This window comes from Bidens hawaiensis, unplaced genomic scaffold, assembly GCF_021521415.1.
Source record: "Bidens hawaiensis isolate Kalapana, Puna unplaced genomic scaffold, B.hawaiensis_p1.1 tig00019557_1, whole genome shotgun sequence".
NCBI lineage: Eukaryota > Viridiplantae > Streptophyta > Magnoliopsida > Asterales > Asteraceae > Bidens > Bidens hawaiensis.
The window spans coordinates 23,776-46,248 of NW_027492970.1; the positions used below are offsets into that span (position 1 = coordinate 23,776).

Consider the following 22,473-nt stretch of genomic DNA (forward strand, 5'->3'; position numbering starts at 1 on the left):
GAATCTGGAAAGGAAATTGTCCCAGATCAAAGCTGTGCTTATTGATGCTTCTCACACGGAAATAAGTGATGAAGCTGTTAAACTATATTGTCCCAGATCAAAGCTGTGCTTATTGATGCTTCTCACAAGGAAATAAGTGATGAAGCTGTTAAACTATGGCTTAACGATCTTCAACATGTGGCTTATGACATCGATGACGTGCTAGATGATTTCGCAACCGAAGCTATGCATGGTGAGCTGACCCAGGAATCAACTAGCAAGGTAAGGAAGCTCATCCCAACTTGTTGTACAAATTTCTCATTAAGTACTAGATTACGTCACAAGTTAGACGATATTACCACTGAGTTACAAGATCTAGAAAATAGAAAACTTGGTCTAGGCTTGATGGAGAAAGGTGAGACGCCCAAAAATATGAGTAGAAGAAACGAGACCTCTTTGCCTGATGTAATTAGTATTGTAGGGCGTCGAGCTGATAAGGAGATATATATGAAAGAACTATTAGGGGGTGAACGGCGTGATCAAAACTTTAGCATCGTGCCCATAGTTGGTATGGGTGGAGTAGGAAAGACAACTCTAGCTAGACTTTTATATAATGAAACACAAGTTAAAGACCACTTCAATATTCAGGCATGGGTCTGTGTTTCAGATGAAATAGATATCTTTAAGATAAGCCAAACCATCTTTCGATCTGTTACTAGCGAAACAAAGAAATTTGAAAATTTAAATGAGGTTCAAATAGATCTTAGAGATCAACTTAAGGATAAACGATTTCTACTGGTGCTCGATGATGTATGGAGTGAAAGTTACGATGATTGGGAAAACCTAGTGCGCCCGTGTCATGTGGGGGCGGATGGAAGTAGGATAATCATGATAACTCGCAAGGAGCAATTGCTCAAAACGCTTGGCTTTGAAAATCCTGACCATATAGAGAGATTGTCACATGAAGATGCTTTGTCTTTATTTGCACAACATGCATTGGGTGTGGATAACTTTGATTTACATCCCCTTAAACCACAAGGTGAAGGTATTGTGAAAAAGTGTGGTGGTTTGCCTTTGGCTTTAAAAGCACTTGGAAGGTTGTTAAGGACGAAAAAAGATAAAGAAGATTGGGATGTCATGTTAAATAGTGAGATTTGGGATCTAGAAAACGTTGATGACATCATTCCAGCCCTTAGGCTTAGTTACCAAGATCTCCCTGCAAGTTTGAAGCAATTGTTTGCATATTGCTTGCTGTTCCCTAAGGACTTCTTGTTTGATAAAGAGGAGTTGGTTTTGTTGTGGATGGCAGAAGGTTACTTAAACAAGACGCCTGAAAATATGTCTCGAGAAAGCTTGGGTCATGAACATTTAGAGAAATTGTTATCGAGATCGTTTTTTCAGCATGCCCCAAATGACAAATCTTTGTTTGTGATGCATGATCTCATCAATGACTTGGCCACATTTGTCGCAAGAGATTTTTTTTTTAAGGTTTGATAATCGCATGGATATAGCAAATGACACTATAGAAAAGTGTCGTCATATGTCATTTATTCGTGAGAAATATGTGGCTTACCCAAAGTTTGAGCCATTTAGAAAAGCAAAAAGTTTGAGGACATTGTTAGGAGTATCTTCTGATGTAGTGAATCCAATATATGACTCCTTTCACTTATCTAATAAGCTTTTGTTTGATTTACTTCCCAGGGTACCATTGTTAAGGGTTCTTTGTTTGAATTATTTTGAGACAAGAGAGGTGCCTGAGTTTATTGGTAGTTTGAAGCACCTACGGTATTTGAATTTATCTCAAACTAAAATAAACAAATTACCTAAAAATGTGGGTAATCTTTATAATTTACAGGCGTTGATCGTTTTTGGTTGTTGGAGGTTAACTAAGTTGCCTGAAAGCTTTTCAAAGCTTAAAAAGTTGCGGCATTTTGACATCCGGGACACTCCACTTTTGAAGATTCCCTTGGGGATTAGTGAATTGAAAAGCCTACGGACACTTACCAAAATCATCATCGGTGGAGATAAGGGCTTTGCTATAACCGAGCTTAACCAATTGCCAAATCTCCACGGGAAAATTTCCATTGAGGGGTTGCATAAAGTGCAAAGCGTAAAGCATGCACATGAGGCAAACCTATCACAAAAACAGTTTACTATGTTACAACTGAAATGGGGTGATGCGGTTGATGTCCCTCAAAGAGGAGCACTTGAAAAGGAGGTCCTCAGCGAGTTGAAGCCTTGTAGTGATAAGTTGGAAAGGCTCAGGGTTGAGTCTTATTGGGGGATTGAGTTTCCAAATTGGGTTGGGGATCCCTCGTTTCTTTGTTTGGTTGATGTGTCATTACAAGGCTGTAGAAAATGCTTATCTTTGCCACCACTTGGGCAGCTACCGTCACTTAAGAAGTTGGTTATTCAAGGCATGAATGAGGTTAAAGTCCTAGGTTTGGAGTTTCTCGGGAATACCGCCGTTGCATTCCCTTCACTTGAAATTCTAGAGTTTGAAGCTATGTCGGGGTGGGAGGTATGGTCAACAAATAACGAGGTTGTAGATGTTGTGTTTCCATTCCTAAGAGAGCTTCATATAAAAAATTGTTCGAGCTTGGTTGACCTCTCACTTAAAGCGCTGCCTTTACTAAGGGTTCTAAAAATAGGTGAATGCGGTGATGGCGTGTTGACATGTCTAGTTCAGGTAGCTTCATCAATCACCATGTTGGAAATACACTCTATTTTAGGGCTTACTGATGTAGTGTGGAGAGATGTTACAGAATATCTTTCGACAGTTGAAGAAGTAAAAATAGAGAGTTGCGATCAGATAAGATACTTGTGGGAATCAGAAGCGAAGGCAAGCATGGTTCTTAAGAATTTAAGGAAGTTGGAAGTATCTCAATGCAAAGGTTTGGTGAGTTTAGGAGAAAAGGAGTATGATGCCAATTTTGGGAGCAGCATCCTTACATCTCTTACGATATTGGACATCTCGATATGTAGTAATCTGGAGAAGTGCATTTGTCCAAATAATATTGAGAGTTTGCGTCTCTTTATTTGTGACTCGCTTACATGTGTCTCCTTCCAAACAGGAGGAGGGCAGAAGCTCAAGTCACTGGATTTATTGCGTGTGACAAACTAACAGAAAAGATGAACACAAGCATGCCACTGCTTGAACAAGTAAGCATTTTTCGTTGGCCCAATCTGAAATCAATCATTGAATTGAGTAACTTCATACACCTCCTCCGACTAGAAATAAATGACTGTCAAAGTCTGGAGTCGTTTCCTGACCTCTTAATGCCGAATCTCACGTCATTAAAACGTCTGCTAATTGTTAATTGTCCAAGCATGGATGATTCCTTTCCTTGTGGACTTTGGCCTCCGAAATTACATAGCCTTGAAATAGGGGGGTTGAAGAAGCCTATCTCAGAGTGGGGTCCTCAAAATTTTCCAACTTCCCTTGTGGAACTAAAGTTAGTTGGCGAAAGCGTTAGTAATTTGGGTCAATTGTCACATCTTCTGCCTTCTCGTCTTACTCTTTTTCACATAGATGAATTTGAGCAATTGGAATCACTATCAGTGGGTCTCCAACACCTCACCTCTCTCCAACATCTCATAATTCATATTTGCCCAAAGCTGAAAGATTTACCAGAAACGTTGTTGCCTTCACTTTTAAGACTTATGTGCCCAAGTCTACAAAAAAGGAGTAAGGGAAAAGGTTCATTTTACTGGCCCCTCATCTCTCATATCCCTTTCGCCACCATAAGTGGTGGCTTGTTTGATGATTTGGAAGGTATGCCCTTTCGACTACTTTGTTAAAAAACAAAACAAAAAAAAAAAAAACATTCAAACATGAATTTTACATATTATTGATAAAGCTACGTGCAAATTAAAACCAAAAATCCAAAATTACTATGGTTATATTAATTTTTAGAAATAAATTAAAACTGAGTCTGCCTAGTTTTTACATCGAAACAGAATGCAAACGGGCTACAAGTTACGCCGATAATCCTTTTGGATAAATGCAAAACCAAGTTTTTATAAACTTATATATTGTCTGATATGCTGCTACCAATCTGCTAATATATTATCCGCTACAACATTTATAAAAGTAGAATGTTTAAGTGGATGCATGAATTTCCAGTTTTCACTAAATGGGTCGATTTTGACACAGCTAAATAACAAATTTCTTTTATTGTGGAAAAATATTTTTTTCCTGAAAATAATAGATTTAAAATAATACCTGTTTTTCTAGATCTCCTTTGACTCAAAAGAAGAAAGATGGATTGGAGACACCTTATGCTGGAACTTATCCTCAATAGTCCAGGACTCCTACACTTGAGCAGAACCAAAAAAAACTTCTGGTATGTGAATAAATGTTTTTTTATTACTATTTTCACAATTAAATATATAATTTAGAAAAATAAAATTAATAATGCATAAAAGTTCGATATTAAGAAAAGTATGTCACTAATATATGTTGAATGCCTTAGCTTGTTGGTTAATCATCCACCTCGTTAAAATTCCGTTAGATTTTGTTAGTTTATTAAAGAATAGATAAACTCTGTTAGAAAGTTCAGTAAATAAAGTTAGTGTAAAGTGTAACTAGTTACAGAAAGCATGTTAATACGTAAATATTGTAAATTATACGGGTATATCACGTCGTTTAGGAATAGGCGCACCAGTTCAAATGTAATTGTCGGCAAGGGTATAAATACCCGTTTTAATCATCTCGTTTCAATACAAAAACCAATACACAAACATCGTTCTTGTTTTTTTTTTTTTTTTTTTTTTGAGAAAATATTGATCCTTTTATATATAACACAAACCGAACTACATCTGGATAATGGGTAAGCGAGCAACAAGCTGCGCCGCTATCCCCTTTTGAATCGCAAAGCCTATTCTACTAAATATAATGCATAAAAGTTCCCTCTTGTTTAATTGTTATTTAAGCATTATCATCTTGTTAATCGGTCCTGAGACCTTCATTGCTTTCAGTTCATTTATATAAAGGTTTCCTTTCATTTAAAAACATTTGACCACCCATAAATAACAACCCAGTTTTGCGTTTACTGCAGGGCTTGTTCATGAAATCAACATTTGTTTCAATATTCAAAGTTGCTTTTCGACCTGATGAAATGGAGTTTTAGACCGCCCTAACAAATGGTGCTGCAAAAAATCAAGTATCTTTGCTCCAAAAAGAGGGAAGACCACCCCCCAAAAAGCAAGCATGTAGAAAGAGATTAAAAACAAAGTTAGGGCATAAAATCAAGACACTTTTGAATATAGAATCAGAAGCAAGTTTTAAGGAAAATGTCACAGTTTCATAAATCATAATTGCTGGAAACGACACTGTGTCTATTGTTATGATCTGGTTCGTTTACTTTGTCGGGATCATTTTTGTTTCTTGATCACCATGATGTATCTATTTACCTTAATGTATGCAAAAACGAAAGCTTGTATAAGTTCAATGATCAGTTACCTTAATGTACATATTAATTTTTTTTGTTAACAAGATTTCTATAATTCGCAAAAAAAATTGAAATTTTCATACTAAAAATGTTGTATAACACTAATGTTCAAATTTTCTAATGCATGATACAGACTAGTCGGATTTCAAGAACCAACTATGAAAATTTGTAAACAAGACAAGTAACTAACATTAAGTAATTCTGATTAACAAATGTGTCATCTGCTTCAACAAGTACACCAAAATGAACTATGAAAATTTGTAAACAAGACAAGTAACTAACATTAAGTAATTCTGATTAACAAATGTGTCATCTGCTTCAACAAGTACACCAAAATGAACTATGAAAATTTGTAAACAAGACAAGTAACTAACATTAAGTAATTCTGATTAACAAATTTGTAAACAAGACTAGTACACCAAAATGAAGGTTTAGGGTGTTCTCACTAGAAATAAAAAACAGAGCAAAATGATCTACAGTTCGTCTCATGGTCGTTTTTCAACTGGCAAAACAACAGAATTGTGGTGTGCTAAGTCTGTCGTAGGGAGCTGAAGTCCAGGCCTGGAAGCCCATTTCTTCTGGTCCCTATATGCTTCAATTGTTCTCAACCGTATCCTCTCTTGGGACGCGTTTACTGAAGACCCAAATCGCTACAAAGCACACAAAATTTCATGTCAATTTGCATGCTATAAAGATAAGCTAAAAAAATAATTCAAAGCAAGTTAAAAGATGTATTTTAAAACAGTTTTCACCCATTCATTTTTTTTTACCTAATTATTTTTACTTTTTACAGCTTGACCGGTTATTAATAACATACAACCCAAATTGACTTACATATATGGAATCTAAATAAATATCAAATTAGAGGATGAAAAATGTAACCTTGGGAACATTGACCAATTTTGGTGGAGCTTGAACAACTTCTCCAAATTTGATCTCTTCACGCTCAGGAAAGTTTATATCATCTTCTTTTTTCGCCTTCTTGTGCTTCTTTTTCCTTTCTTCAAGAAGTCTACACAAATATTCAAATGTTAATAAACGCATAATTTTCTGAGAAAAATCATCAAGCTACAAATAACACCCGGAACTTGAACTATGAAACACACACTTAACAATATTGAAAAAAAATGTAGTTTTGGCGCCTAGGGATTGAGAAATAATATAGTATAGAAGAACAAAAACCGTACTTTTTCTTTCGTTCCTTCTTTTTTGAACCAACAGCGCCTAACTCATCCACAAACCGAAGGTCTTCTACCTGCTTCCTTTTCCTTTTCTTCTTTTTCTTTTCAGTAGAAAAGTTGTCTGTTTCATGAGTATCTTCAATCTTGGGCTCAGTAGAAACAGAGTCAGGTTTTTCCTTCTTAAAAGGTTTCTGCAGACAAAATATGCAGATAATGTTTATCCAAAAATACAATCACAATTTCAAATAATTATAAAGTTGAAGCTCCATCTGTTACTAAAACAGGATACAATATATATTTAAACCAAAATCAGTGTAGAGTGTTTTAGGTTTTCAGATTATTTAGGACTAAAGTAATCAAATCTGTATAAGCATGTTCTAACAAAAAAAAGTAAAAAAAACTGAGATACATACAGATTTATCAAATTATAGCAGATCGATTGTCTACTTATCTAATTATTTGATTTTGATTCCTAAAGTTTTAGAAAAAGTTTTTACTTTTGTGGTTAGTCGAGTAATTCTTGGGGTCAGAATCTATAACCTATGAATGTGATGCATCTTAATAAACATAAAGTTGACTTTTTGGTCAACTAATGTCTCAAAATTAACTTGGTTTCATCAAGTTTATCAATCTCAAATCCCAAAATTAACTCAATTAACTTCAAAACTTAAATATATCCCCAATTCTGAATATGATTCAAAAATGCCCAAATCAACACATATCAAATTCGGATCCCAAAACACAACCCTAAATAATCTTGAAAGGAATTACAATAAGCAATAATAACTTACATTATTATCAACTAATTTTCCAGCTTCTGAACCACCACCAAGGGTCTTCTTATTCTTTTCACCATCCACTGATAACTTCCCAGACCCTAAAATCAGCTCAAAAATAAAAACTTTAGAACCCAAGAATACACAATAAGCAAAATTACAGCTGAAAGATGGTTTTTTTGGTTTAAAAATCAAAACTTTATAACCCAAAAAAAGTACACAATAAAAAAGATTATAGCTGCAAGATACACAATAAAACACTTTTGGTTTAAAAATCAAATATTTATAACCCAAAAATACACAATAACCAAGATTATAGCTGAAAGATGGTTCTTTTTGTTTAAAATCAAAACTTTATAACCCAAGAATACACAATAAACAAAATTACAGATGAAAGATGGTTCTTTTTGTTTAAAAATCAAAACTTTATAACCCAATAATACACAATATACAAGATTATAGCTGAAAGATGCTTTTTTTGTTCAACAATCAAAACTTTAGAGCCCAATAATACACAATAAGCAAGATTATAGCTGAAAGATTGTTCAAAAATCAAAACTTTATAACCCAAGAATACACAATAAGCAAAATTATAGCTAAAATATTGTTCCTTTTGTTTAAAAATCAAATCTTTATAACCCAAGAGTACACAATAAACAGGATTATAGCTGAAAGATTGTTCCTTTTGTGAATAATATACCTGAGGAAGTATATGACATGAGTTTGCGAAGCTTAGCCGGAATAACATCGAGAGATGAACGGACCGGCGGCGGAGGTAATCGATTCTTGCCGACGCCATGGGCTTCTTTGTAGTTCTTTTCTCTTCTCTTCTTTCCTTTGCCTCCCATTTGATTTGATGATTTGATTAATCTTTCTTTTTAGGGTTTTTCAGGGTTCAAAGGTTTTCAGCTGAGGGTGTTGGTTCAAACAAGATTATTATTATTATTATTATTATTATTATTATTATTATTATTATAAGTTCTAAGCCTACATGGGTGTAAAGATGCCAGTTCAGCTCGTTTAACTTACAGTAAGCCCGTGCTTCGACTAAACTCGTTTCGACTAAGCCAGATCGAGTTTAATTAATACATAACATAATGTGTGTATTATTTATTTTTTAATGATAATTTTATGTATAGTTAGAATTATAAATACTAAACAAGCATATGATAAAAATATTAATAAGAATTGTATTTTTAGTAGACACGTTTAGGCTCTTGAGCGAGCTTGAGCTTGATGAAGTGAAGTTCATCTTTGAGTTTGAGAAGTGAAGCTCGGGGTCAAGCTCGTTTATTATACAAGCTTATTTTAAGGCTCAAGTTTGGGCTAGAGCTCGTTAAAGCATGGCTCGATTTAAGCTTTTTGTAAGCTGATCTTAAGTAGCTTGGGAGCAGCACGTTTGACGCCCCTACCTATGACAGTATTTGTATTTATATATAAAGAAACTTGAATTTCAATATTAAAAGATAATGACTCATACAGTCAATGTCGCCGACGACAATATTAACATATTTAAATTTTGCATTATGAACGTTTTCCTATCATCCAAACTTTTCCCAGATCATTATAGAACATCCATCTTTACTTCCTTATGCTTCCTTCATCTCGGTACTTGCATAATCTTCATCATAATGGCTTCATCATTCACGTTCTCTCTCCTCCACATCAGCGCCAAGTCATTCCATTCCTAACCATTATTTAATCATGAAAATGTCGTTCATTTATCTCAAATTCTCAATCAATCGTTTAACCACTTTATTTTACTTTTATTTTTTTAAACTAAAAAAATTACATCATTTATAAAAAAAACCATAAAATATAAATTCAAAATACTAAATTCCTAAAATATGAAGTTAATCCTCCACATCGGAATCGCCAGTGTCAAGGTCATGACGTTGAACCAAAGACACAGCCGCACACATGTGACTACTACAATTGGTTGAATTTCATAACCTTGGTTTTCAAATCCCTCCACTTTGATCAAATTTGATGTTTGTTACAACCGGCTACACCAAAATTTGATGATAAACGGCTTGAACTACTGACCAAAACTTTTTTTTCCATATATGCGTTATTGTGATCAAAGCTTTGACGGATCGCCAAGATCAAGTGTTGTTGGTAGAAGGCGATGTTTTTGCTTAATTATATGCCCATAAAGAGGAAATATGGGTGTGTTCATTAGCATACTTTATGTAAGTATAATTAAAACATCAAATGTTTATAAAATTGGTAACATGAAAATGTCACCCCAACCCGTTTTGACATGTTATTGATTAAGAAACTCGACAAGCTAGGATATGGTTTTAACATCAAGATACGCGGTTTTCTTTTCACTTGTGCATGAGAGAGTACATGTATTACAACATAAGGAATCAGAGTAAAAATGTACAAGCTCAAGGGTCACACTCACATTCATGATGGTGTCACTTTACAAGATCAAAGTGATCAAAATTTTCATAACAACCATCTATTGTTCATGTGATACTCATTGATATTTACCAAGCCGAGAGATATACGATTATACGACACATGTTGACAGCACCCCGCCACCTTGACTTCTCGTCAACTGTTGAAAATGTTGACTCTCCCCATAACTTACTTCATGTTGCAGTCCGCTATTCTTCATCGCTTGAAACACTTGCCAAGCTCCTCTTTGATCGACGCCTGCCCCTCGGCAACCCTATAATTTTGCTTCCTGCTCGCCGAACCACGGCGGTGAACTTCACCTGTAACATCCAGGAATCAAGTTTCTGCTCCAAATTAGAACAAAATGAGGTTTTTAAAGTCTTTAAAAACAAGGAGATTAACTTACAGCGGGATTTGTGTATATTATTAATTGTTTATCCGACGTTGACACCAATAGATTAGTGTTGTCCTTGTTCATCGTCATTGCCGTTATATCTTGCCCTTCGTCAAGCCTCATCGTGTGAAATACCTGTCAAAATGCATATATGCTTTGTCATATTGAGAGATGAAAATAGAGGTAACATTAAGTAACATTAAGGTAATGTACCTTAAGAGTATGTGGATCGATGAGACAAACCGAAGGAGATTGAACATCCAATCTCTGGATTTCTTCACCTTCATTTACCTCGACCTCAACATCACAATCATTTTCTGAACATGAATTTAATCCAACCAAAACGCTCCACCCGTCAAAAGAAATCTCCATGCAGCTAATGCTACAAGATTTAGGAAAATATGCACGCGCGATTAAAATCCCATTAAGAGAATAACTCGTTAAAGCACGGACCGAATTATTCCACATGACAACCACCCCGTGTCTTGAAATCCTAACCATATCAGCCTTCACACCATGAATTTTTCTAAGCAACCGACCTTTACTAACCGAATGAACCAAAACGTCTGAAAAATAAGAACACGAGGCAACGGCTCCAAGATCTGAATTCACACAACAATCAATTATTTCTCCAAGATGGCCACGAATGACCTGGATTGGGCCCTCGATACGCCTTCTGTTGGTTTTATCTATGAAACAACTGGCAGCGGTTGTGGCACTAACTGAAGTTGGTGTGATAGTGCCTATTGGCGGCTCTGACATTCTGCCTGACTGGAACCTTGGTGATCGGTGTATTCTCCAGACTAGAACCGTTGTGTCTCGGGATCCACTCACGAGATACTTTCCATCCGGTGATAGAGATAAACATGTTACGGGTGCACAATGTCCTTTTGCTATTTCCAATGTTTTCGCGCCATCGGGTGATACCAATCTGATACTGTTGTCCACGTGTCCGCCTAGTAATAACTTACAATTATATATTGCCATTTACAAAAGAAGATTATTATAAAATCCATACCTGTAATAACTTCATTGTTATAAGTGATGGATACTAATGAAGAGCTTCTAAGCCCTGAAGCTGCATATGCATGAGCTTGAGGATATGTATACCCCCCAGACCTGGACCCGCTTTTTCCTAGAAAGAAACGCATAAATCCGCCACCGCTACTCGAATTCATATTATTCTTTCCGGGTTGAAACACAAATGGCATTCCGTATCCATCGGGTGTGTTTGGGTGCCATTTATGTAAGGCTATCTTTGCTGACGGCGCATTTGTATCAACAACTACAAGAGCATCTGAAGTTGCATGAAGGGCGGATGCAGGTAAATTGCACCGGTTAGGAGATGGAACTTGATATTGTTTTACTTCTTTGGGATTCCGAAAAATTGTCTGGTATTACATAATGTATATATTAAAGAATCATGAAATGTTGTGTACTAGTTAACGTATAAAGAGTTAGTTACCTGCATATGAAGAACATCTGAAAGTGGCATCTTCCTAATATGAGGGACCACCAAAAGACGTGACGGTGTTTGTCCAAAGTAAGGAACTTGATCTTCGACAGCACGCCGTTGGACCTATTGCCGGTTTTTATTAACAAAATAATAATAATAAGAATTTTAAATCCAATAACTAGTATCGCATTAAATTGTATATTAACCTAATGTCTCGAATGAACTTCAATATTCATGGGACTTACTGGATCCTGAATTTTGTTTATATCAACAGCCCCGTCATAAGTGGCGTAAAAAAAGACATTGTTTGCTGAAATAGCGTCTTTCCCTTGTTGCTTGTACCTATATATCATACAAGCATCATATGAAAAAGACATTGTTAGGCAAGAAAAGTTATTCAGAGGCGGTAATTTAGACCCGTTTACTTATCAATAGATCGATTCTGGTTGCTTTTTTCTTAATCTTTAAGAGTTAATTACATAAATAGTTCATGTGGTTTGGTTCTAGTCACACCTTTGGATAAGTTTAAAATTTGCAGGTTTGAGTTACTTTTAATTCTGTAACAAGTTTGGGTTCTATCACTAGCTTATGTAAAAAAATCTATTATGTTTATGTAAATGACTAAAATACCCTTTGAACAAACTATAGATTTTAATATTTTTGGACGAAGTACCTCGGCCCGGTTCAACATGTACAGAACGATTACCCTCATTGGCCCGTTACCCACCCTGCTGGACCCACTCATATTATCACCTATAAGTAAGTGAAAGAAAGCTTACCCGAATATGAGATCAATCCACTCATGCAAATTTTCAGATACATATTCACTCTCAAGAGCCATTCGATGTCTATGCATGAAATCGACAGGGTTTTCGGCCCAAGGAGGAAGCTTGACACAATCTGAAAACAGGAAACAGTATATATATTACATATAAAGATATCTTTTTAAACTGAAAATGACAAAATTATATGAAGTATGTACCTAGTTTATCTCCAGCTTGCGTCGTACCAAAGTTAATTGAATTCTCATTTGTCAAAATCTCTGGAAGGTAAAACATCTCAGGGACCTTCAATATAAAACAGTCACAAACAAAATTTAAACATATGATAGGACTAATAATTATAATGATAATGATAATTACAATCTGAATGTAGAAACAAATATACATTAAAAAAACTTGTACCAGTTCCTTTACATCATTCATGTCCTCTAGAACTCCATTCCAAGTAGCACCGATATCTGAAAACATTCGATCAGCATGAGCAAACTTGCCACCTTCTAATCTAACTGAAAGACTGGTAAACGGTTCGACTCGCATGAGATAATACAACACCTGTCACAATGAACCAAAGGTTACGATCTTGTGCAAAATATGAAACCACAAGGAAATGATACGAAAACATACTGTCCCAGCCGTTGAGTAATGTGAATCGTAATGGTACTTAGGTATCACCGGATCATTAAAGCTGGAATACTTTTCCTGGAACTTTTTTAGCCGGTCATCGTTTAATGCTCCGATTGGCTGAAAAATAGTGTAAGTTAGAAAGGAAAGTAACTCTTTATGTTAAAGTTTATGTGGCAAACTTATTAAAAATAAAAAGATTAATAATACCACCTTTGAAAGATCCCGATAAGACGAGGGATTGGAAAGATCCAAATACGTTGATTTGTAATCCGAAAGAATCCATGGGAAAATGGGATACTGCAATGAAATATGAAGTTATAGCTTAATCCATGACAATATTAATAACAGAAATCAAATATCTTAATCCACCTGAGTAATGTCGTTATAACTACGCCCAGCCAATGTATTGAGCTGCATTAAATATTCAAAGTTGCTAATCTGTAAGAGAAATAGTTAAGGAACAGTTATTATTCCAATCCAAGATACAGCACAGTGAATATAAGTGTAACAAATGATGAATAACGCTCGATATTCTATTTTCTTAGGTACCTCCCAGCGTGACCAGCGTTCCATAAGTTGAGTCCGTTTGAGAAGTTTCTCAGGTCTCTAACACAAAGATAAACGTACTATGACATAATTAAAAAAACGAGACCCTGTTTTCTATTTAGGAATATCCCATGAAATTCACAACATGTACATTTTTTATAAGTTTTCATATTAAATTATAAGTGTGTCAAATATGGTTATCATTATATGAACAATAATCTAAACTTCTTAAACAATGTAGCTGATTTTATGCATTAATACACTTCACGAGACTTTAACTCGTTCCGGCACATTTTCGTTTCACTGTTTTTTTATCTTGCATGTTCAAACCATTAAGTAATCACTTCAAGTTAGAAAAGAACCTGATTTGCCAAGTAGACAGTGTTCAAACGTGGAGGTCGTGCATGGATAATAGCTCGATACGCGCTCATTCTAGCCTCGGGATTCTGGAAAAAGTTAACAAAGCAACAAAGGTTTCAGATTAAGTTTTCACATAATATAGTTACATAAAGAAAAAAATTTACCCCGAAATCAAAAAAGAAGTTGGACCGGTCGAGCATAAATAACTCCAGAGCACTTCTCCGTAAGAGATACCTGTAACAGCAGTACAACTGTAAAACTAGTTGGAACAGTTAGATTTAAAGGTACACAAAATAGCCAAAAGGGAATATTTACAAAAAAAAAAAAAAAAAAAAAAAAAAAAACTTTTAGAAACTAATATGTTGAAAATAGTTTAATTAATTTATCTAACCTCCTACTGTGTATTTGATGAAGAGAAGCCATCAACCAGCTCCGGTCCTTATCTTCAACTTTATCTTCGACTTTTTTCTCAGATTTATCGACAAGAAAATTAATTCTCCTAGTTGTTATCTGAGTAAAAACATGCACACATATTAAATTTTAACTTGTCATGCAGTCCTAAATGCTAAATAAGCTTATTTATTCCACATTACCTGAAATTTTCCATATCGAACTTTCAGTGGGCGAACCATGGATGCAGGAAGCTCAGCGATTATAATTTCACAATGTTCACTGGGAAGGGCGCCTGCTGCTGATGGGCTCTGTGAAAAATCTTGATAATTTGAAACCTGAGGTTCGGTAGAATCTGCTGGGACCTGTAAGTGTTGCTCTGCAGTTACAGATGGTCTTGTTTGGATATCTTCATATAACCACATATCATCCGTGTTAATCTCCATGTTAATAACTGCACTTCGTTCATCATCCTCATTTGTTACTTCGGTTGACAGAGATTTCAGAGCCAAAATTAAGGTTTCCTTATCACGTTCCATCTGCGTAGGATCGTCGTGGCCAATTGCAACACCGGAATGATCCGTGCCCTTAAAGTCCCTCCTTAAACATCTATGCATTCTTGAAGAACTTTCCATGTAATCTAGTTTCCAGAAAACCTATGACGAAAACGGTTTAACTTTCTTGATATTTATAGCTTTGTTTTTAGTATACAAGAGTCTAGTAGCATACTCGTTTAGGATTGCAAAGACTTTTACTCAATAATCCAAAAAGATTGTCGCTCTCGATCAAATAATGTACGAGTTTACGCCACACACGTTTTCCAGTACATATACGAAGCCGAGCAACATAATCCACGCGAGAACGCCTATCAACCTAACAAATATAAAATCAAAACTATATGAGAAAAAACATAAGAAAGAGTATACGAGCCACGAAGAAAGATACCTCTGATCGTTGCATGTTTCTAGCAAAAGCTAAACTTCCAACAAGAAGAGCAACAAATTTATACGATAACGCATTGAAATCTTTCCCGTAAACCGATTTTGAATCAACTGATTGCAAGCATTCCATCCAGGCAGTCCCCATTGCTTCAGAAACATTCCACCTCATCATACGTTCCATGTCGCCTTTACGCCGCCTCTGTGCAGAAGTGGCCATTGCCACAGCACACAAGCCTCTTCCAGACCCGATTTTTGCGTTTCTTTCAAGATCACGAGCAGCAGCTAACGCTGTTGCACGTGCAGCCGCTTTACCTTTTAAAGCAGCGTCTGATTTGTTGGATGATCCTAAGGAATTTTGAAAGCTTGAAAATGTATGAAGTTTTGCTGATTTTCTATCGAGTAAGCTAGATGAGTCACGCTTTAGATGCACATTTACGATGGGTGTAGGGGCGGAGTTTTCACCGCCAGAAGCACCTGCAGCAATCATGGCCAGCGCCATTGCAGCCGAGGGTGATGCAAATGTAGCCGCCCAGCCTGGTGTGATCATCGCAAGAGCACTCTGTCACACAAATTGCATGTGTCATATATTTTTCCAAAATAAATGAGGAAAGAATAAGATAAGGAAGATAGTAAACCTCTATAGCTGTTGACTCGGCATCAAGGACCGGGTCCTTGACCGCAAGCGGATTGCATCCATCTGGAGGAGAAAGTTGATAAATTTTGGCCAAAAGAGGGCGCCACCTCCTTATTATTGCCACGAGAGGCGGGACAACCGCCTCTAGATATTGTTTCCTTATAGGGAGACTGTCTTGGCTGATAGCATGCCATACCTGTACACATTCTGCATATTAGTGATCTATTATATAACAAAATGAATAGTCTAATAACAAAAACGAACCTCCGAATATAAAACACAGGATGTCACCAATACTCTCTGTCTCTTTGACTCGGAAACTGGCATTTGCAAGATGGGAGAAAGCACACTGCTCATCATACATGAGAAAATAAGTTAGTTTATTTTTTAAAAAGTTGCAGAGTGATAGTGAGGGTATCTATAATTAATTCTATACCTCCATAACAATTCTGAACTGGGATGCATCGTGACAGTTCGAGGACTGCTTCGTAAGGATGACGTGGCACTTCCATGTTCTCCGTGTAATCTTTCAGACAACACGTCATCAACAGTAACATTACTCTTCATACTCATACCATTTTCACCATCCTCACCAACATCATCTTCCCTCAGCGAAAGAAGTGTCATACGAAGCATGCAAAAAAACGGTTGATCACTGTCCAACAAATGATAAAGTGATGAACCGCCACTCATACCGAGCCCATCGGATTCATCTAACAACAAAGCTTGTAACATGGAGACACATTTCTTCACTAACGGAAGTTCAACCCAATTACCGTTTAAATCTTTTTCTAAACAAGATTTCCATGATTCCCAGCCACTGCCACCGCCTCCAAAGTGAAGTGTATTCGGATGTTCATACCATAACTGGCTTCTGTATTCCCATCCTTGGGCTATATCTATCACACAACTTCCATATGACACAAAAGCACAAGAAACTGAGTCATACGGTTCAGCTACTGCCGCAGCCGTAATTTGTTCCGCTCCATTATCATTAATCGTTGAAGCAAGAACCTGATTGTCGTTTATTGAGCTAAATATTTTATTCTGCAGGCGAAAATGATCTTCCACGAGCATTAACAAAACAATTGCATTTTCTACCAAAGCCTCTGACAACTGATAAGCGTTTTCTACTTCTGTCTTAGAAACCTCAGGTGGTAATCCGTATGATCCCACGCCAGCGGATGCTGCAGCAATAATTTGTGTCTGCGCCCAAAAGAAACAAATTATTTCAAAATCAAAATTCAAGGAAAATGTCATGAAAACTATAAGATGTAATCACCTGAACCCGCAGCTCTCTGGCGGTGAAATCCAGCAACTCACCCAAAAGCCTTCTCTTAAAGACGGATAATGATTTCTCAAGTCTACCATTACAAGACAATCAAACACTTAAAAAAATTAACAGAAGAAGAGACAATACTAATACTAATAATAATAATAATAATAATAATAACAACAATAATAATAATTAATAATAATACACTTTTTTTCATTTGAAATCATGGTGATACCTGGCGCGTTTCTCTTTTGCGCTCGATCCATGTGCCATTGAAAGCCATTCTGCACAATGAATTGTAGCTTCAATATCCTGTCAAGGGAAAGTATGACGAAACAATATAAATGAACTGATACTGCTTGAAATTTTGAACCATGTATACTTCAAAGAAAATGAAAGTAAACAGGAACACAATGTTTTAAAATCAATAGTTGTTTTATTAGTACGTTGGAAGTCTAGAAGAAATATTAACCTTCCATCCATCCTTCTCGCGCAACGAGTGCTCTAACATGATAATGAGGAAACTGTGTATAAGGTCTTCAACTTCTTTTATGCTTGAAGACGATGTCGAACCATTTGTCTCCGCCATCTGTTGTGGCATTCTCAAACATTTTAAAGATTGAAATTTCACCAAAAAGCAACATTCTTAATTTTATCTATTTTAAGACCGGAATGTGACCTCATGATTAGATATAAGAATTTCCAAGAGCCACTCAGGCCATTCCTCCATTTTAGTGAGACTGACCCGGTTTTCTGAATTACTGCAAGCCAAAATCAGAAGATCCTGAAATCAAAAGGAGAAACAAATTCTAAATATATAAAAAAACGGTAGAAAACCGAAATAGAAAACAAGAATAAAGTTACAAAATATCTAATCATGAGGAATAGTATGAATTAAATGGTTGGTAATAATAAGGTATGATATGCATTTTGTTACAAGTGTTTAGTTAAGGTAGTACCTGTAGTGCTCTACTTTGAAAAGTCTTCGTTGAATATGGTAGTGAACGCAAAAGAACAAGCAAGAGTTCTAAATGCTCAAATCGATGTTGTGGATCATAAAAATTCATTTCCTCGTCTCTAGATGATGCTTTTAACTGCAACGCGAAAAAATAAATTATATTTTAGAATACACCCATTTGACTTGTCACCAAGTCGGCCCATTCTGGATATACAACATACCGAGGCACTCAATAAAGCCGTGTATACATTCCCGGTCATGAGTCTGTTTGGTGCTACTTGCAGAGTCTTTTGTAGAGCATAATGTATAAGTGAAACTTTATCATCAAACATACTACCCGCACCCTCAAGCAAACCATGAAGATTACCCGTAAGATCATGTGGAGCATGAGACCCAAATTTTAGATGACCCGAGATCACTAAAGCCCCAAAAAGCCCGATGATCGCCACAACAATCCCATCACTTTTATCAATATTATACACATTATTCCTTGCATTTTCAGCGCTAATCGAAAACCTTATGCCACCCAAGTTTTTGATAAATAAACTCTCGGAAGCCGACACTCTGCTTCCTATACTAGATGTCATGCCAATGCCAACGACACTATTACGGTTATGAGGATCATAAAATGAAAATTCACTTCTGTTCAAGGATCCTGCATCGTCCATATTTTCAGGCCAACTTTCAGAATTATATCGCGAGACTGATAAAATATCATCATCATATTCAGGCGCATCATTATCCCCTACTTTCGCTTCACGTTGCAATAGGACTAAAAGTGTTTCTAAGCCACCACATGATAAGAAGGCCTCTGAAAAACTATCGGTTCTAGAAGTATTCGGTTGTACCACCAGTCTATATATCAGGTGTAATGCCCTTGCAACCTGGATGGATATATTTTTATAAATTTCTATAATTAATTCAGTTATTATGTTTTTCTTAATAAAGTTAACAAAATGTTATTTTTTTAAAAATGATACTACCTGATTTGGTTGCGGACAATCAACCAAGAATCCAAGCAAACACCGAATATCATTAACCGCCATTGGAGGCGGAGCCGCCACCAAAAGAAGTTCGATAACCACCAAAAGCTCATCAACCAAAGCATTCACTTCCCCAATGGGACGTGGCCCCCCGTCGATAGAAAACGTGTTCATAGAATCTTTTTCATGAACAGTCCAATAACATCTCCTGCAGCCATCAAGGAGTGCTTGTATAGCTTTTGCATCACGCATTACAGACGATTCGGTAAAAACCATATCCGCTAAAGATGATAAAAGCTTCTTTTGTATCCCGTAACTACATAAGCTCCAGATTTTTAAATCCAACAACAAAGTACTAAAAAGTTGTGTCTTTAGTGTCACATTATCCTTCTGGGATTGACATATGCTCACAACCGCAGCAACAATTTCTTCATCTGCTACTGAATGTTTTGCAGCATCGAGTGAAGATAAAGTTTTTAAAAGATATGTTAATATTTTTGATAGAACCTCGGGCCCACGTGTTCGGCATAACTCGTTGCTGTTTCCTAGGTGTCGGATTGCTACCGCGATGATTCTGAATATTGGAGCAGCGAGAGCTGTAGTGGCTAAACATGATTTAATGTTTCCATTTTGGGGTTCTAATGTATCATTATCAACTTTGCTTACTACAAATGGAAGTAAAGACATTGGGCCTCCGTACGCTAGGGCCCACAAAGCATCTGTGGGCCTCATTCGTGTCGTTACGGGTACGTGCCCAAGTACTTCAGCAGATCTTTGAAGCAGCCCTGAAATGTTCATCAAACAATAAAATTTATAGATCCAACAGTTCAGTTTCACATAATCTGAAAATGAAATATAAATATATATAAAAAAAACCTGAAGTCCCGGAAGGGGAAGCATCTGGACAGTTACGACCCGTTAGCAAACTAGGATGATAAAGAAGGTGAAGGTGTGCTGCAATATCGGTATCCAAACGAGCACTTTCCTCTTCAATACTTGCCACATGGACATCAGTAGACAACCACATTAATCCTGCAGCATTCCCAAATGAAGGGATTGAATCAGGGCCCCTAGAAGTCAATCTCCCAATCATATCAGGCCCAATAGGCTCTTTAAAAATATATATCGGGCCCAACTCAGCGAACAACGGGAACTTTCGCGAGTTCTGTTGTGAAGAAGCCATTGCAGGTGGTGGATTAGTCCCAATGCAGAAAAAGGAAAGTGGTTTATTAATCCGAGGTAAATCAACAGGACGGCTTTCGTGTAACTTGCCGTCAACGTATAATTTTAATTCACTGTTTAAAGTATGCTCCAAAGCAATAAAATACCAACATTGTGATTTAAAAGCATAAGTAAAATAAACTGTTGCTTTTGGCCCTTTTCCACCGCTGCTTTCGACAACCAAAAACTGAGCATGAAAATATGCCTCGATACCTTGATTATCCGAAGATATAAAACTAAAAATACAAGGTTTATTCTTCGCAGCATCGTCTATTGAAAAGTTGCTCGATTTGGATTCAGCATCTGCTGTAGCAAACAACTCGATAAAAATCCACGTGGCAAATGCATAGCCCTTTGGAAACGGCCAACGGCCCTCTCCTGGACCAAGTAAACCCGAGCTTTCACCATCAAACTCAAAAGAAGTTTGTGGGCCCCGTGACTCCTTTCCACTTAATGCCTTTTCTAACGAAAGCATTAACCTTAAACCCCATGGAGTCTTGATCATTCTCTTAACTAACCGAAACCACATATTGAGATCCGCTACACTAACCGAATGACCCGCTAAATACTGTAAACACGAGCATAATGGTGAACCGTTCCATTTCATTTTCTTTGTTGACCCAACATCATCAAGAAATATCTTTTCAGCCGTTTGCAAAAGAACCCGTGTCAGGCCCGCTGCACAACACATGGCTCGGTTTCGTGTACACACTCGTAGAATAGTCCGTAAACCACGAACCATTCGTGTCCTGGGGGACATGAACTCGACACTATCGGTCAACCAAGGAAGCCAAGGAAGAATTTCACCCGAAATGATGGCGGCTTGAGTATTCTTCATAACTCTAGGTATAATATCACCATCATCTTCTTCTTCAAAAGATTCAACTCCTCCCATTGTTGTAAGAAGTGTATCAACCAACATATCAGCAATCCCGTCTGCGTCGACTCCTTCTCCAAAACTCTCTACACCACTCACAATATTCTTCATGGTGTCCATGCTTTCGGTCTGGCCCATGATTGCAGAATCCACTAGACGCAGGATTTCTGTATGCATATCTTCTTGTGTGACGGGTGGTTTCGGTTTGAGCCTAGGTGATGAAGCAAAGAAACTTGATTGTTGTGTAGTAACATTGTATGGCGAACGAGGGTGGTCTTGATCTAGAGGATTAATATTATGATTTGAAGAAGAATCAAAGTGATCGAATGCATTAGCAGTAGTACCATTGTTAAACTGATGATTATATCCATATGGGCTCATTAGATCATCCAAATTGTCTCGATCTAAACACGCTTGCTCCAGCATTGCATCAATATCATCCTTAATGATCCCACCAGTATTCAGTTTCTTAAAATTATTATTAACGCGGTTTGAAGTGGATGGTTCCGGTCCCGTTTGATCATCATCCATGGTGTGGTCACTTTATTTAATTAGGAGTTATTAAGCAACAAATTGATCTTTATTTATACATAACAATCAATGATCACCTGACAGCAGACATTAGTTTAGAGGATGATCAGTTTATATATATTAATATAATCAGTTTAATCAGCAAGTAGAAGCAATTGTATGTTATGATCAATGTAATGCAAAGAAACCCTAAATGTCATACAGAAATTAATATGAATATGAATTTCAAAAGGCATGCATGGTTTTATTGGTATGAATGAATTATTATATCTCGTAAAGCATATATTACCTGCCTAATTATCGTTGTATATTGAATTGAATGTTACCATGCATGATCGATGATGTTGGTAGCGAGCACATATGGACGGATCCATGCATGGAAAATTTTGGTGGGTTTTTGGATAATTATATAAAAATTAATCATCCGAGGATGAAGGATGAATCTGACCGACCGGCGATGTTGCGTTCATGCGAACGTCAAAATGTTGTTGTTGTTGTTGTTGTTGGTTTCAACGGTTTAATTGTCTCGTGAGAGAAACAAAGATTTGGGGGAATTAAATTCATTCATCGTCAATTTCAAACGCATATATGGTTACATTTTGCAACTATATATTGAATTATGTTTTTTTGAATAAAATTACATGTTTCTTTTTCCTTTTTCATTTACAAATTAATTAATATGAAAATGTGTATTCATTATTTTCT

General features: G+C 36.5%; 2 protein-coding genes and 1 pseudogene across 3 annotated transcripts; 1 reads left to right on the plus strand and 2 right to left on the minus strand.

Moving 5' to 3' along the window:
- The first annotated feature begins 85 nt into the window (after positions 1-85).
- Positions 86-3,296, plus strand: LOC143558556 (putative disease resistance RPP13-like protein 1; annotated as a pseudogene).
- A 2,527-nt stretch (positions 3,297-5,823) lies between these two features.
- LOC143558557 (uncharacterized) lies at positions 5,824-8,297 on the minus strand. 2 transcript variants are annotated; one of them, XM_077047378.1, is made up of 5 exons: positions 8,107-8,297; positions 7,405-7,490; positions 6,620-6,804; positions 6,315-6,444; positions 5,824-6,082 (listed from the first exon to the last, which is right to left on the minus strand). In XM_077047378.1, exons 1-5 carry the CDS (start codon positions 8,186-8,188, stop codon positions 5,918-5,920), a joined length of 648 nt encoding a protein of 215 aa, XP_076903493.1. In that variant the 5' UTR covers positions 8,189-8,297; the 3' UTR covers positions 5,824-5,917. The 2 variants fall into 2 exon arrangements, with proteins under 2 accessions (XP_076903493.1, XP_076903492.1); XM_077047377.1 differs by having other exon boundaries at positions 8,090-8,297.
- A 1,697-nt stretch (positions 8,298-9,994) lies between these two features.
- LOC143558558 (BEACH domain-containing protein C2-like) lies at positions 9,995-21,517 on the minus strand. The gene is made up of 31 exons (XM_077047379.1): positions 20,016-21,517; positions 19,140-19,924; positions 18,378-19,040; positions 18,158-18,292; positions 17,878-17,982; positions 17,671-17,787; positions 17,434-17,510; positions 17,205-17,286; positions 16,449-17,128; positions 16,359-16,388; positions 16,187-16,271; positions 15,924-16,118; positions 15,293-15,847; positions 15,077-15,220; positions 14,551-15,003; positions 14,349-14,467; positions 14,122-14,191; positions 13,960-14,043; positions 13,601-13,657; positions 13,421-13,489; positions 13,262-13,348; positions 13,052-13,168; positions 12,830-12,979; positions 12,628-12,712; positions 12,425-12,545; positions 11,891-11,987; positions 11,655-11,768; positions 11,208-11,580; positions 10,403-11,145; positions 10,202-10,324; positions 9,995-10,115 (listed from the first exon to the last, which is right to left on the minus strand). Exons 1-31 carry the CDS (start codon positions 21,412-21,414, stop codon positions 10,005-10,007), a joined length of 8,025 nt encoding a protein of 2,674 aa, XP_076903494.1. The 5' UTR covers positions 21,415-21,517; the 3' UTR covers positions 9,995-10,004.
- Between the last annotated feature and the right edge of the window lie 956 nt (positions 21,518-22,473).